Source organism: Pantherophis guttatus, chromosome 8, assembly GCF_059756535.1.
Source record: "Pantherophis guttatus breed Tessera chromosome 8, ASM5975653v1, whole genome shotgun sequence".
NCBI classification, from domain to species: domain Eukaryota; kingdom Metazoa; phylum Chordata; class Lepidosauria; order Squamata; family Colubridae; genus Pantherophis; species Pantherophis guttatus.
In genome coordinates this window covers 28,255,049-28,270,953 of record NC_142070.1, presented here as the reverse complement: position 1 = coordinate 28,270,953, position 15,905 = coordinate 28,255,049, and the positions used below count along the sequence as shown (strand labels likewise).

Genomic DNA, 15,905 nt, shown 5'->3' with positions numbered 1-15,905 from the left:
TACCCAGAAGGGCTAAGAGATCTTGAAAGGAAGATCTGTTCAAAGATCTGTTCAGGAACTTTCCAAAGATTGAAGTCAGCACACACAAGGGCTCGGACCTATTCTTATAGCCCGTAGCCTATCCTATTCAGCCGAGCGCACTGCTAGTTTAGCACAACATTTTAGTATCTTCAGTGAGCTAGAAAGATAAGATATTATGTCAATTAAATGCAGTAAATCTCATTTTGTTAAAAAATATATTTTCCAGACATATGATAAATTTCAATTTATATATGATAGCAGTGTTACTATTGTAGTTTAGTGCACACTAAACAAATTTAATAAAAACTATTTCAGGTGTTTTAAATATAATACCTCTATGAAATGTTTATATATTAACCTATATTTATTTACAAGTTATTATTTATTGGTATTGGCAAAATAATGACTTCATGCATATATTCAATATAACCTTAGCTCCATATATATCTAAACCATAGTAACATAACAACTTCCATACGACATTGTCCCTCTGAAAATTTAAATTACAGTTTTCCCTTTTACATTTGATGTTCTGCAAAGCACAAAATGACAATGTGATTTAACTTCACATAAACTTCAAATAGATGTTGTAATCCACTGCCTACATTATATTTATTCTACAAAGAATTCAGCCTAATAATTTGCAAGGCCTGACACCAAGATCTTCCTAGCTTCTTTTTTCCTTCTCTCTTTTCTAAGTCCAAGCAAAAAAGTTTAATTCTTTGGCTCCCATTCCCAACTGCCCCAGCCCCCATTCTTTCCAAATCGCTTGTCAGCAAAAGGTTGGGCAATTTATTGACCACTTCTGGATGCATACTGTCAGTGTTGAAGGAAATATGAGGGAAGCTTGTTGCTACTGTTCTGGAGCTCATTGATAATGACATACCTGCCTTTGTCCCCCATTACCCATACTACAAACTACTTAGACCTAACTGAAAAATCAATAGCGTACTTGCACTGGTTCCTGTGGCTGCTTCCTTTGATTGTCAGCTCCTGTCTAGGGTCAGCACTTACATGAAAGAGGCTGTGTCTGCCTGATGCTTTCAGGACAACCTAACGATATGAAACTAGCCAACAGAACAGTAAATTCTGTCTTGCTACCCTCCTCATCAATTAGGCTCTGACTAGGCTTGCCTGTAGAAAACTGACCTTTTAAGTTTAAGGGAATATGGACTGGTTGAACACACCACTGCCCTCTACAATGAGTCAGGAAATTCATTGACAGGTTAAACAAAACAGAAGGTTGTAACTGTCATAATTTGCATTGCACTTTCACGCCAGCAAGGGTGTTATCAGTGGGGGCAAGCCCTGGAACACACAACTTAAGCACCACTAAGTTGCCCTCCTCATAAATTTTTAAGTGAAGTGCGATAAAACAAATTCACAAAAGGTCTTAACTGTATCAAGTTCCTTTCTACCAAGTTTGCATTTTGGTTGTCCACAGACTGCCTCATGTTATTTCCCTAGGAAGAGATGGCAGAATTAAAATTCCATTAACGGTGACAAACTTTCAATTTTCATGTTCAAACTGTTACTTTGAAAAGTCCTAAAGATTTATCATGGAAGGCACTTTCTCCATTAATATAGTCATGTGCATCAAGATAAATCACTATATATTTATAATTAAAATTTAAAAGAAACAATGTCAGGCAAAAGACCATAAAATTCAACATATTATTTATATAAGTGAAAAGAAATATAATTTTTAAAAGTTGACAAGTGAAACATAAAGGTAAGAACTTTCACTGACATTTCTTTCAAGAAACAGTTATATGAAAGCTGCACTTTTATTTGAAAAAATGTTCAAAATTCATTATTAAGACAGGGATGGAATTATATTCTATTACTTTTGAATAAGCTATTCTTCAATTTGTAGTGAGCTTACAATTAAAATACGTTAAACATATTGATTATGTAAAACTTAATGCATAGGACAGCTATGTTATTGTCTTCCTGAAATGTTAAATTGACACTATTTTCCATAAACAGTACAAGTAGTACATTAGATTTTTGCTGCAACAAATTCATAAACTTGCTAATCTACACTACACCCTTATATGGAATTACTTGAAAGTAAAATCCACTGAGCTCAGTGCTGTTTATTTCTTAGCTACTTTATTTATAGTGCAATCCTTTGCATGTATACTCATCTATAAATCTCACAGAGTTAAATAAGACATATTCCCGGAAGAGTATGTATAGGACGACAATTTAAATAGAATGCCAATTATTTGTAACAATAGCAGCACCTACATTTTAAGCTGATCTTTTGCTTACAAAAGGCCATTACTTTATTTCATATAGTTGTAGTAATCTACCTTGCAATACAGAAAACATGGGACTATTTAATTTTTTAAAAATGTTCAAAAACTACCAAGACCCAACTATGATGTTCTAACTTAATAGACACTATTTTGAACTAGAATACAAATAGCTCTGTTCAAGTCTCAAAGGTGCTTTTTCAAAGCTGCTATGACCTGGATGACTGAGAATCTTCACAGACATTTAGGTAGCTCTCTTCAAGATATTAATGGTCAGTATAAAATATGAGCCATTTCCTTGCAATCCAACTGAGCCCTGATAGCATTTTGAGGAGTTTCTACATGTTCCCAAGGATGCAGAAGGAGTAACTGCTTATATCTGGGTGCACTGTATGTACAGATTCCTCTCTGCTCTTCCCAGGATTTGCTCACCTCAGTATTTCAGGAAAAACTATTGTCATGGTCTCCAAATCTAGAAGAAGACCCAGTGTCTTGTTAATTACGCTACTTAGCAGAGCCAGATAGCTTCTTGCCTGGGCTCTTCTTCACAAATATATGTGTATACATTTTGACTGTAACTATTAAGCAATAATAATTAATAATCTGCCCAAGAACTAAATTTATTGTAGCAAATTAAAAAAACAGTTTTAAACTGTCAAAACATTAACAAGAGTAAGTACAATTAAATACATTAATAATGAATTAAGAGGCATAGAATCAAAATCATGTGAAGTATTAGTACCGCTTTATAAAGCCTTAGTAAGGCTACACCTGGAATACTGCATCCAGTTTTCATCACCACATTACAAAAAAGATGTTGAGACTTTGGAAAAAGTGCAAAGAAGGGCAACTAAGATGATTAAAGGCCTGGAAACTAAAAGATATGAAGAACAGTTATAGGATTTGGGTTTGGCTAGTCTAGAGAAAAGAAGGACTAGAGGTGACACGATAGCAGTATTCCAGTATTTGAGAGGTTGCCACAAAGAGGAGGGGGTCAACTTATTTACCAAAGCACCAGAGGGCAGGACAAAAAACACTGGATGGAAACTAATCAAGGAGAGAAGCAACCTGGAATTAAGGAGAAACTTCTTAACGGTGAGGACAATTAACCAGTGGAACAGCTTGCAGTCAAAAGTTGTAGGTGCTTCATCACCGGAGATTTTTAAGAAGAGACTGGACAGCCACTTGTCTGAAATGGTATAGGGTCTCCTGCTTGAGCAGGGGGTGGGACTAGAAGACCTCTAGGGTCCCTTCCAGCCCTATCCTGATTCTGAATATAAGGAGAATTCATGAAACACTAGCCCAGGATACAGTCACTTAAAGTCTGCTATTTATTGTTGGAGAAGATTGTCTTAGCCTCATACTGAAAACAGATCAATACAGATGCCAGATATGAGTCTATGTGGAAAGGATTCTACAAGCAGATCCTAAGATGGAAAGATGATCTTTTTCCATGTAGCCAGTTGTCCCTGAGAAGAAAACAATGTAGATAGGCAACCAATATCACAAGAGCTTGCTCCATGTTGACTTTCCCACCCTCACTTCTACCAGACCATTATCATCTATGTTTTTCTGGGAAAGATCCCTCAAGACAATGAAAAGGCAAGTGACAAGCACTACTGTTCTCTAGAAAGGATCATAGAATTTGAAATGCCATATTATTAAAGTAGTGTTTTGTATTAAAACTGTAATTTTTATCTTTATTATTGTTTATATTGCTTTTAATCTGAGCAGGTAGAAGCATGTAACTACCTTGTGTAGACCCAGAAGCTATGGAGGGTTAGGCTTGGATGGGTCACTTCAGAGAACACCAGGTTTTTAGCAAGATTGTAAAGTAAAAAATAAAATAATCCAGGAAAAGACAATGCAAACCACTTCGAAATAATTGCCAAGAAAACAGACCACATACCAAACCCATTCCAAAGCACACTGCTGTACCCAGTCCGTCTGTCCTTAACCTGAACCCACATTTTCTCAAGATTAGGTGATTAGAGTCCAAAGCACCCTTATGGATTTGAATTCAAAACACTACGCATCCTTGCTTTTACCCTATTACTCTCTTGTTTTGGGAGGCATGTCATTTTATAAACAACTGTAATAAAGAAAGTAAGTGTCCTGGCTAGTCCTCAAAGAAAGGTCTGCAAGGATAATCAGAATGTCTTAGAAGGTACATATAAGAGATGCATCCCTGAGATACTTTGACTTCAATGTTTAGACCTGGTATCTTAATTGAGCCTGGCAAAGAACTACCGTATTTTTCAGAGTATAAAACGCACCTTTTTCCCCCCTAAAAGGGGGTGAAAATTTAGGTGCGTCTTATACACTGAATGTAGCTCCGCCCACCCACTGGCCCCCACCCTTTGGCCTCTGCCTAGCAGCAGTTACCTCCTTGCAAGCAAACAGCAAGAAAAAACAGCTCCTTTCAGCTTCAGCACATCCTAATTAGCACAAGTTGATTGGATCGGCCTCCCGACTCTCAGCTGATTTGCTCTCAGCTGTTTTGCGCAGGGCTCTGCTGTTTGCTGCAAAGAGGTAAATTGCTGGAGCAGATTTTTTTCCCCCTTGTGCTAATCAAGCTATGCTGAAAACGAAAATGAAAGTAAAGCAGGCTGTTTGCTGTTTGCTGCAAACAGGCAAAATTGCTCAGAGGCAGAGGGAGATTTCTTTTTCTTCTTTTCCTCACCAAAAAAGGTAGGTGCGTCTTATACTCCAGTGCATCTTATACTCCGAAAAATACGGTAGTAGCTCCTGAAGGTGTAGTAGAGAAAGCATCTCAAGACAACTGAGTATGTGAAAAAAAGGCTATGCTGGAGTAAAAGGAAGAAACAACAATAAAAATGTAACACTGCTGCATCCAGTAAAGATGACTGTATCAACTTACCCTCAAATAAAACCCAGTATTTTAAATAATATAGAGAAAACTAAAATGTTTCAGAACAACCAAATTACATTACTATACAACTGCTTTTGGGCAGAATTAAGCCAACTGTTCCTTTCAAAAATTATATTAGATAAACAATTAAATTTATATAATAATTCATTTGGAGAAACGGAGCACAAAAAAAGGGAAGTAAAACTTTTTTTAATGATCAAAATTCAGTGGAGGAGATTAAAGCACATGTCTTTCCACTGAAATACAATAAGCTCAATTTTAGGTGGCTTGGGCCACAAATTCTACAGAACACTTAAATAAATGTATTAAATTACAAATAAAAATATGCATTGGGGTGCATGTCAATGCATAGTAATTACAAAAATAGATTTAATTGAGTAATAACAACCAAAAAAAAAAAAAAACCCAACAGACGTAGTGATGATTAATTATGCATCTGGTAGCATGTCACATCCTTTGTGTGTGCCTATCAGATACTGAAGAGAAAAGGCATGGACAGTGTCCAGTCCCAGCAAGCAAATCATTTGGAAACAGTCATAGCCATAGATCAAAAGATTTTTCACTCTATCTGCAGTAGATTTAAACTCACCCAACCTAACCTTTTGCTGCAGACAAAACCAGTTAGAAAAGAAAAAAGGCTCCTTAGAATCCATAGATAATAAAAGAAGATTTGGAGTGCAGGGCAGGGGGTGAGAGATGCAGAAAAGAAGCAGGCAGACATAACCACTAAATACATAGCCCAAGACAGCTGTTTTACATCGTGGTTTCAGATACTGAAGACAGAAAAGTTTCCACCAGCCCTTTACTCTCCAAAATTAAACTGCACGTACAGCTTCTGTATTTTATTTGGGTGAACAGGTATTTCATCTCATTATTGTAATACAGTTTTAAAAGATAGGTAAGTTTTTATAAGGTTATGATTATTTCATTTTCAACTCTCTTTATTTAATATCACCAAAGATATTAGGGGTTCCTATAACACTGGCACATGCAAAATGTAGTTTCTTTCAAATACATTATCACTCCTAAATCTTTGTTGACTAACTCAGTTATTTCATTTCAAAATATTAAAATCATTTCTTTGAGTGTTTTACTTTACTGCATATTAAGGCTAACACAGGTTTTTGTTCAAATATAATAAAAACGTTATATCAGTTCAGAAATATTTCATTTCAAGTCTTTTAATCAAAGACTTGCCATAAATGCAACTTTCTACAGCTCTGTCTATTAGCAGAATAGAACAATCCAATAAGTGATTTGTGTAATAAGATTCTTCATAGAGAATATTCCTAAAAAATACAGCAACGAAGCAATGAGAAGCATACTAAAAATATACCCCTTTTATTTAAATATATACATTTAAGTTATTATTCACATATCACAGCTACTGTTTGTTCAATGTAAAATAAGCACTGCTGAAGTCATTAGAAAACCTGAAAAATCCACAAAGCCTGCAATCATGCGTAAATCAGACTAACAGGCAATCCATGGCTTAAAAGGTAATATAATAAACAATAATTATATAACAATATGGAGATAATATCAAATACCACATTTATTTCAAATTAACTGATTAGAACAAGCACCATTTTGGCTATGGCTGTAAACTGAGATCCTCTTAATAATATACATGTATAGAAATACACTGTAATTCCATTATCTCCATAATTATACACCATATACGAATAAACTAGAATTTAAAAAGTAGTTTATTCTGGAAATATTGTAAATTCATTGAAAAGTAATTCTGGTAGACTTTAAATAACTGAAGTTAACTTGCTCACATTGTGAACTATGGTAATTTACAAGTGTTTAAAAAGAAACAATCCTATCCCAAGTATATGGAAACATATGCAACTAAAATATTTGGATCTCTACCTTCATTAAAGTTAAATATGAACTTGTGTATCAAGTAATTCATAGTCATGAAAATTGCCCTTCTATGGAAGTTAGACAGATTAATTTCCGTAGGACTCACTTCCAAGTATAATGTTTCAGCTCACGGTCATTAAGATATTATATGAACAATTACATCAATTATATAAATAAAGACAGTGTTTAGCCACAAGCATCATAAAAGTTTTACCTCAAAGACCTTAATGCTGATATCAGGGAAAGGCAATATATCAGTGAAACAAAACAATCCTGCAGGGAAATGAAGGAAGAGAAACCTTCCCATAAATATAGCATTCTAAATCACTGGGCAGTCATGTTAATTACCGGGCCATCCACATTTCACCTTTTTGTGTGTGTACAGGTATTACTTGCCTTTTTAAAAAAATCTCTCATTCATAATTAAATAAAAAAGGTCCTTTTGCAAAAGGAAATACACACACAAGAGCCATTAATAAGCAGAGCTTTCCGTCCAGGAGCACAAGGGAAAACCAAGATCCATCTACAAATGGAAACAGGGTTAATAGCTGCAATTCCTCTGTTGAACTTGTGAGCTTGACCCATTCATTTAGTCTGACCATTGGGAAACACAATCCAGAATTGCACCTTTTCCAATTTATACTCTGCAGCCATTTAGCTCCATCGAAAGAGTAGGAATGTATGAAAATGAAAGGCAAAAGCCACCCATTCTTTTCCCAGGCTGTTCTTCTATAAATGGAAGCACAGAGAATGTTTAAGCAACAAGGTTAAAAGATCTCCTGGAAAATTAAAAAGGGAGTAACAATTAAGCTAACTGTCTGGAAGATATACGCTCTGCTTCATTTTAATTTTCAGTAAGCCAAAAATGCTTCTAAGTTAGAGCTGCTGAATATTTATACCTGCACAGCTCAATCACCCCAAAAGTGTATCACATTAATTCCTGAGTGAAGAGGATATTCAGCCATCTCTTCAAAGGGAGAACGTGAATTGTCCACAGTCCAAAGTCGGTTCCCTTCCTTTCTCTTTAAGGCAAAAGTTGCTTAGAAACAGCCTCCAGAAATGGAGATCTGGCTTGGTACATACACACGGAGAAGGAGGCACGTTAAAAATCCAAAGCCAACTGGAGCTGAACAGAGGGCAAGACACGTCCTTCTGCTATTCCCACTCCAGGAGGGCAACAAAAAGAACCCCTCCTTCCCATTTGCTTTACGAGGATAAGCCACGTGCACAGCAGAGAAAGCGCCCCTCCCGGCTCCTCGGCCCTTCTCTCTTCTCCCGCCCTCGAGGCTCTCCAGCGGGTTTTCCCCGGCCAGTTCAACGCCAAGGACGAGATCTACCCCTCCTCAGCCGGTCTTAAAGGAGCGAGGGAGGGTCGCTGGGAAAACCAAGGAAAGGGCAAAGGCATTCCTGCGCGGCTGGAGAGTTGGTTAGACCAACCCAACCCGCACTTTCAACCCTCAAAGAAAATGGCCCGCAGCCTCCCTAATGAATTCGTCAGGGCTCCGGGATCGCGCCTTTCCCCCGCCTCATTAACTCAAGGCCGATGAGACGGATTGTAACGGGAGGAAATGCAGATCAATCGGCCGAAGCCTCCAAGTGGCTTTTAACCCAGAGAGACCCTGCGCTCACTCGGCACTGGCCCGCCGCCTCCTTCGCCTGCACGCCAGCAGGAGCTTCAGCTCCTCTAGGCGGACTAAGATCCCAACAAGGAGCTGCTGACGGACGCGTCGATTCCCGGGAGGCCAGGGCGAGCGGGACGGCTTTTCCGCAGCCTTTCGCTTCTTCGACAGATGCCCGCAACCCTCCGTCTTCCCTCTCAGGGTCCTCCCTTAAAAGTTCCGTCACCGGCGAGGTCCCGGGCTCTTAAAGCCGCCAGGGCTCGGCCGCAGTAGGCGAGGACCAGCTTCCTGGCTCGCTTCCCCTCTTTTTCCGCAGGCGTTATTTGCTCGAAAGTGTTTAAGTTTATTGCTCAAATGATGTTTCTAATTAGCGCTTCGGACCATAAATCCGAGCGGCTTTTGTTTCCCAACTGATTTATTATTTTCAAGAGCATCGACCTCAGACGGGGCGGCGGGGAGAGAGCGAGAGAGATGGGGAAGCCTCAAACCGAGAGAACAGCAGGGATCCACTCGAGGCCCGCGAATAGAAAGGCGGCTGGCGCCGAGCTAAAGCTGCCAACCCGCGTCTTCTCCTTGGCAGGAGCCCCGGTGGTTCGGGATGACCGGCTCGTCGAGCGTAACTCGGCTCTGGGAAAACCGAGACGGGGGTTCTCTCTAAGTAGCAGGCGCGACCAGCGGAGATGCGGCTGCGGAGTGAGGTGGAGGCGAGAGCGCAGGGCCCTTATAGGCTTGGCCGGGGTTGCTTCCTTGGCCTCTCTGGAAAGGTGCGGGTTCCAAGGGCGCAAACTAGCCTATGCCAAAAGACGGGATGTCGTCGATTAAGCATTTTCTCCCCTCCCCAGCCTTGTGCCTGCCCCCCTCCCAATTCCCGGATTTCTACTTTTTTTATTTATTTATTTATTTATTTTATTTTTAATTTGATTTATATGCCGCCCTTCTCCGGAGACTCAGGGCGGCTTACAATGCGTTAAGCAATAGCCTTCATACTTTTGTATATTTATACAAAGTCAGCTTATTGCCCCCACAAACTGGGTCCTCATTTCACCTACCTTAGAAAGGATGGAAGGCTGAGTCGACCTTGAGCCTGGTAAGATTCGAACCTGCAGAAATTGCAGGCAGCTGTGTTAATAACAGGGTGCATTAAACCACTGTACTACCAAGGCTCTTTTACTCTTCACTGTACTTCTGGAAGGATAAGATTTTAAACTATATCTTGCAACCTGGGTCCGTCGGTCGGCAAAGATTTGGGGGGGGGAGGGGAAACTTATAAAAAATAGAGGGAAAAGCAGACGAGCAGCGAAGACTCGCCTGGAAACAAATCCTGCTTTACAACAGCTACTAGGTCCGACTGCTTGACACATGAGACGGCTGCAGCTGGACTGGACAAGTCAAATAGAGGCTACTCTACAACAGCCATCGACGGCTTCTAGCGGGATGCAGAAGGTTACGGCCTCCCGCAAGCCCTCTCGTTCCGGTCCCAATCCCGGTTTTCGATTCGGGCTACCCAGTTCTCCATTAGCCCGCTCCACAGACAACCTCAGAAGTGGCGGAAGCCCGCTCTTTACGCCCCCCCCTCAAAAAAAAAGCTCGAGAAGCAACCGGACGGGGACCAGAGCATTGGAATGAACGAAGAGATGGTGGTGGGGGCGGATCGTTGGGAGCAACCGGTGCGCCGCCTTGCCAATGGAGCGCTTTCCAAATAAGACTTGGTCCCGTGGAGAACACTGGTGGCCCACGGCCCCCACCCAGCCGCTGGGTCCTACTCAGTTCTAACACCCGATGGGATGAATGAACGGAGAAGATAACGGGTTAGGCAAGGCTTGAGGCCTCACTTCTTCTTCAAATCATGACAATCCCCAAATCCCAGAAACACAGGATTGCTTATTTCCAAGCCCCTCGGAGAGAACAAAGACTTGCAGCAAAGCGGCTAAAAATGATTGTTGTTGCTGTTTGCCGAGATCCGAAAATCTCGCTGTTTTTAAGTGAAATACAATTGTGCCCACACAAATCCCGTCTGTCACCTATTTAGCGCCCAACTAGAAAATAAGATATATCTTACTCATACGTAGGCTATTTTACACTGATGATTAGCCGAAAATATTAAAGAATTCTGTAAGTATCTACTGGAATGAGGGGTGGGTGGGTTTAGTGGTGAATGAACTTTTTTCTCAGAAAAGAGTCAGTGCTTTCACTTAGCTCTCCCTCTCTCTAAAATAGTTTACAATTTATTTACGATTAAGCACAAACCTTTTTGCGTGGAAGCCCCGGCTGACCCGCTTACACTGGTACCTAAGAATAAATATTTGTCTTAGCCCTTCGGGACGAAAATAACTAATAAATCTCGAGATACTGAAATGTGATAATTGTTAAACAATTGCTTCTGAGATCACTGGCTGGAGTCCAGCAGGAACTCCACTTGTAATTAGAAATACAATAATATAACGTGCCAAACTTCAAACTCGAAACCTCTTTTTCATAGTGATAGAATATTAAGCCATATCTACTGTTTTGCAACAGTATACTAGGCGTATTGCACGGTATCGTTAATTTTAAGCGAAACACTGTTCAGGTTGGATAATCAAGGGTCCTAATTGTTTTTTATAATTGGGTTCATTTTTACAAATGCTGGAGTTGTTGAGCAGCAACAGATTTAGAGAGGAATCGCAACGGTCCTGCTGGAAAAGTAGTACTGTGTAAATCTGTGTGTGTTCATGTGTGAAAACTACGCTTTTCCTTCTTTTCTTCTTCCTTCATACGTTTTTCCTTCCCCGCCATGTTCAATAGGTTGCTAATCTGTCTTGCTATCCGTTGTAGAACGATCCGTTTCAGTCTAAACTGGGACCGCAAGCCCCCGATTTGCATCTTGAGCATCCCCAGGAGCATAAGTGGAGATCTTGCATTACTATTCACAGCAATGTCTTCAATAGCAACTTTTCCTAATTTCTCTCTCTCTCTCACTCCCATTTCTGGAGGACCGAGGTGCCTTCTCTCCTGGCCTTCGGCTAATTGGGAAATAGGGTACAGCGGGGTAAGGTGCGTGCTCGTTTCCACAGACGTGCATGAAATCAACGCCTGTGCCTTAAGCATCTTTCCAGTCTCTTTCTCTCTTTCCCGGCCTCCTTCCTCAGCATCTGCAATCGTGGCGGGCCCCGCAGCGGCCGTGTAGGCGGCTCGGCCCAGCGATTGGCTGGCCCTCTGACAGCTCTGGCGGCGATTGTAGGATTCCCGAGCCACGCCTCCCTTCAGCAGGGCCCTGGGACCATTCATAAACTAAACGACCCTCTCCGCAAAGGCAGAGACCTCCAGACGTCCGCGCCGGGAGAGGACGCGAGGCGCAGGAAAGTAATAAGAGAGGCTGCATCCAGCTCCAAAAGTGGGAGGGGGAAGGAAACGGAAAGCGGCGGGAGGGGGTGAGAGAAATCCTGGAAAGCGGAAAAGTGCATCCACACGCACACTCCTTCCTGCTGCTCAAGACAATATACTCGGAACAAAAGGGAAGGTTTACCTGTAATCAATTTTTTAACAAAGGGGAAATCCCGAAGGGGGCCTAAAGCTGGACTTAAACTTAAGAACTTTGACGAGGAGCAGGCCGGGAATCAGCGGCGGAAAGGTTGCCTTTGGGCGAGTTCTTCAGCCGAGGCCTCCGGAAGAAAAGCAACGCTACAGAGCAAAGCGGCGCTGCCGCGGCCTGAACTAGACGAGAGGAGAGAAGGGAAAGAGAACGGACGCCTCGGCTTCCCCTCTCGTCCGCGCCGTCGATCCAGAATTTGGGCCCCCCGAGCTCACATTTTTGCTGCGGCAAGTCAAATCCCCCCAAGTACGGAAGAAGGAACGAGTTTTTCCAATGAAGAACTGAAGCCCCTTCGAACCTGAGCAGGCCAACAACCGGGCGCAGCTCCGATGTAAAGGAAGCGCCAAACTTTTGCGCCGGTGGCGGCGACAGCGCGGGTTCCGACGGTCTCCCGTCCTCCCTCTCGTCCTCCTCGGCGGTGGCAGCGACCGGGCGAAGCGGGCTTGGCTTCTGCCCGCGCGCACGGAGACGGCGGCTGCGGCGTTGGATCCGTCAACGTACTGCGAGAGCCCGGTGTACAGCCCGGACGTTTGCCCCAACATGATCGCCGCGCAAGCCAAGCTCGTCTACCAACTGAATAAATACTACACGGAGCGGTGCCAGGCCCGCAAGGCGGCCATCGCCAAAACCATCCGCGAAGTGTGCAAGGTCGTTTCCGACGTGCTGAAAGAGGTGGAAGTGCAGGAGCCGCGGTTCATCAGCTCGCTGAGCGAGATCGACGCGCGCTACGAGGGCCTGGAGGTCATCTCGCCCACCGAGTTCGAGGTGGTGCTCTACCTCAACCAGATGGGCGTCTTCAATTTCGTGGACGACGGCTCGCTGCCGGGCTGCGCCGTCCTCAAACTGAGCGACGGCCGCAAGCGCAGCATGTCGCTGTGGGTGGAGTTCATCACCGCCTCGGGCTACCTGTCGGCGCGCAAGATCCGCTCGCGCTTCCAGACGCTGGTGGCGCAGGCCGTGGACAAGTGCAGCTACCGCGACGTGGTCAAGATGATCGCCGACACCAGCGAGGTCAAGCTCCGCATCCGCGAGCGCTACGTGGTGCAGATCACGCCCGCCTTCAAGTGCACCGGCATCTGGCCGCGCAGCGCTGCCCAGTGGCCGCTGCCCCACATCCCCTGGCCGGGACCCAACCGCGTGGCCGAGGTCAAGGCCGAGGGCTTCAACCTGCTCTCCAAGGAATGCTACTCGCTGACCGGCAAGCAGAGCTCGGCCGAGAGCGACGCCTGGGTGCTGCAGTTCGGCGAGGCCGAGAACCGCCTGCTGCTGGGCGGCTGCCGCAACAAGTGCCTCTCGGTGCTCAAGACGCTGCGCGACCGGCACCTCGAGCTGCCCGGCCAGCCGCTCAACAACTACCACATGAAGACGCTGCTGCTCTACGAGTGCGAGAAGCACCCGCGGGAGACCGACTGGGACGAGGCCTGCCTGGGCGACCGCCTGAACGGCATCCTCCTGCAGCTCATCTCCTGCCTGCAGTGCCGCCGCTGCCCGCACTACTTCCTGCCCAACCTCGACCTCTTTCAGGGCAAGCCCCACTCGGCCCTGGAGAGCGCCGCCAAGCAGACCTGGCGCCTGGCCCGGGAGATCCTCACCAACCCCAAGAGCCTGGACAAGCTATAGGGCGCCCGGGGCTCCTTTGCAAACTCTGGAAGGGGGACGGGCCCCAAGACTGAAGGCGCGGCGGCGGCGGCGGCGGCGGCGCTGCTCCTCCGCTCCCCTTTTCCTAAAATGTCCTTAAAAAGACAAGACTCTCCCGGCAGTGAAAGGACTTGGCGGCAGCCGAGCGAAACCCGAGGTACATTTCTTCCCCTCCCCGCCCTGACTCTTCCGTGTGTGTGTGTGTGTGAGCCCCCCCGCCTTCTCTCCGTCGCTCTTTTCTCTTGTCCGTTTGCCTGAATGTTGTCACCAAGTGAAAAACAACGCTATTTAACTAGATGTACGATTTTCTTTCTTTAAAAAAAGTGAGGAAAGAAAACAAAATAAATTAAAAGACGAAAAAAAAAAAATCAGAATCCCCAAAAAGAAAGAGAAAAAAAAGAAAAGAAAAAGTCACCGCTATAAAAGTTTACTGGTGCTAAATGTATATTCCAGTGCCAATGACAGACTATATGCACTTCTTTTCCTTCCCACCATTTGCTTAAATTTGAACTTGTTGAAAACAGTTAAGAAACCTCATAAAAAAAATAAAAAAAATCGAATTTAACTTTCCATTGCCTTCGTGTCTCTTTATTCCAAACATCGGCAATTAAGAGGTGATTGTACGGAAGAACTTTACTTTTTAAGCAGAAAATAGGAAAAGCAGAAGGGCAACTAAAATAGATTTTCCACTTACAAATTATAACAAGTATTTTGAATGTTTCTAACTGATACCAAACGAATTATCCAAATAGGGAAGTGTTTCTGTTGTAAAACAACTCTGCAGCCTTACGGAGCTATTTTTTTCCACCAGGCAGCCATTAGTTTTTAAATTTTATTACAAGTTGATATAACTTCCCTTTCTTTGTAGAATATAAATTCTTTCTTTCTTCACTTATCTATCCTTCTGCCTTTTCTAGCACAGAGATAATATTCAATATTACATTAATTTCAAGGCTGTGTAAAATTACCCCTAAATATATAATTTAGGAAATCTAGGAAATTTTCATTCTTATATAGTTTTGCCAAATGTATACATATGCATATGGAACAAGATGGGAACCATTTTTAAGGATCATTCTCCAGGACAACTGACACTGATTTCCATATTACAATGATCTTCATTCAGAAAGGATTTTTCATGTGTTTTAAATATGATTTCTCTCTTCTGAAGGAGTCAAATGTGAGAGTTATAGGTTTTGTACAAACAAATTTTGATGTGCATATTTATCTAATCTATAGCGGCCTTGTACTACTGGAATTTTTCTAACTTCATCCTGAACCTATGCAAGTTTATCACTGGCATCAAAGTGGCTTGCTTCCAAATAAATATGAAGGGAATTGCAGCCTTACAAAGATATGAATTTTTTGTTTCCCTCCCCAAAAAAACTTACTTTCATTTTTTATTTAGATAAATTGTCACAGAAATTTTTTGTGATTTTTTTTTTAATACTTTGGAAAGGTTGATTAGTCTTTGCATATAAACATTATGCCTAAAAACAGTCTAAATTGAAAATGAAAAATTGTTTTAGTTTTGGTGCATTGATAAAGGTCTAACATATATTTCCTGCTTGAATGCCAATGTGCTTATTTGTGCAGTATCTGCTTTGGGGCAAAAAACAAAGCTAAAGAAACCCAAATGTGATAAGTACATCATTATGCTGAAAATGGTTCGAATCTGATAATGGCTTATAATGAACTGAGTTTTCATACATGCTCCACCAGCCATTCCACTAGCCCAGAATAAAGGCTATGCTCTAGAATTCAAGAATCTTGTTAGGAACAGGCTTTCAGTAAGAATATAAACTTTGATGCTATCAGTAACAACAATATCCCCAGCTGCTTTACTTCAAAAATCCTGTCACAAGGTTTTTCCTTCCCAGAGTTTAGAAAAATACACAGACAAATTAAATTGATCAAACTGGGAAACCCTATTAATTAAAGAGGCTTTGAAGCAAGTGCAGGATTGGTACTGGAAGAAGGGGTGTGGCTACTCAAGTTTTAGTTATCCACAGCATATGGAAACAGGAGGG

The 15,905-nt window shown here is 42.6% G+C and overlaps 2 protein-coding genes across 13 annotated transcripts in view; one reads left to right on the top strand and one right to left on the bottom strand.

The window, feature by feature from the left end:
• Nucleotides 1-15,905, bottom strand: part of LRBA (LPS responsive beige-like anchor protein) — a 359,129-nt gene that overhangs the window by 149,573 nt on the left and 193,651 nt on the right. The gene's annotated exons all lie outside the window — the stretch shown is intronic.
• On the top strand, nt 9,550-14,445 carry MAB21L2 (mab-21 like 2). The gene has a single exon (XM_034442718.2). It carries the CDS (start codon nt 12,778-12,780, stop codon nt 13,855-13,857), a length of 1,080 nt encoding a protein of 359 aa, XP_034298609.1. The 5' UTR covers nt 9,550-12,777; the 3' UTR covers nt 13,858-14,445.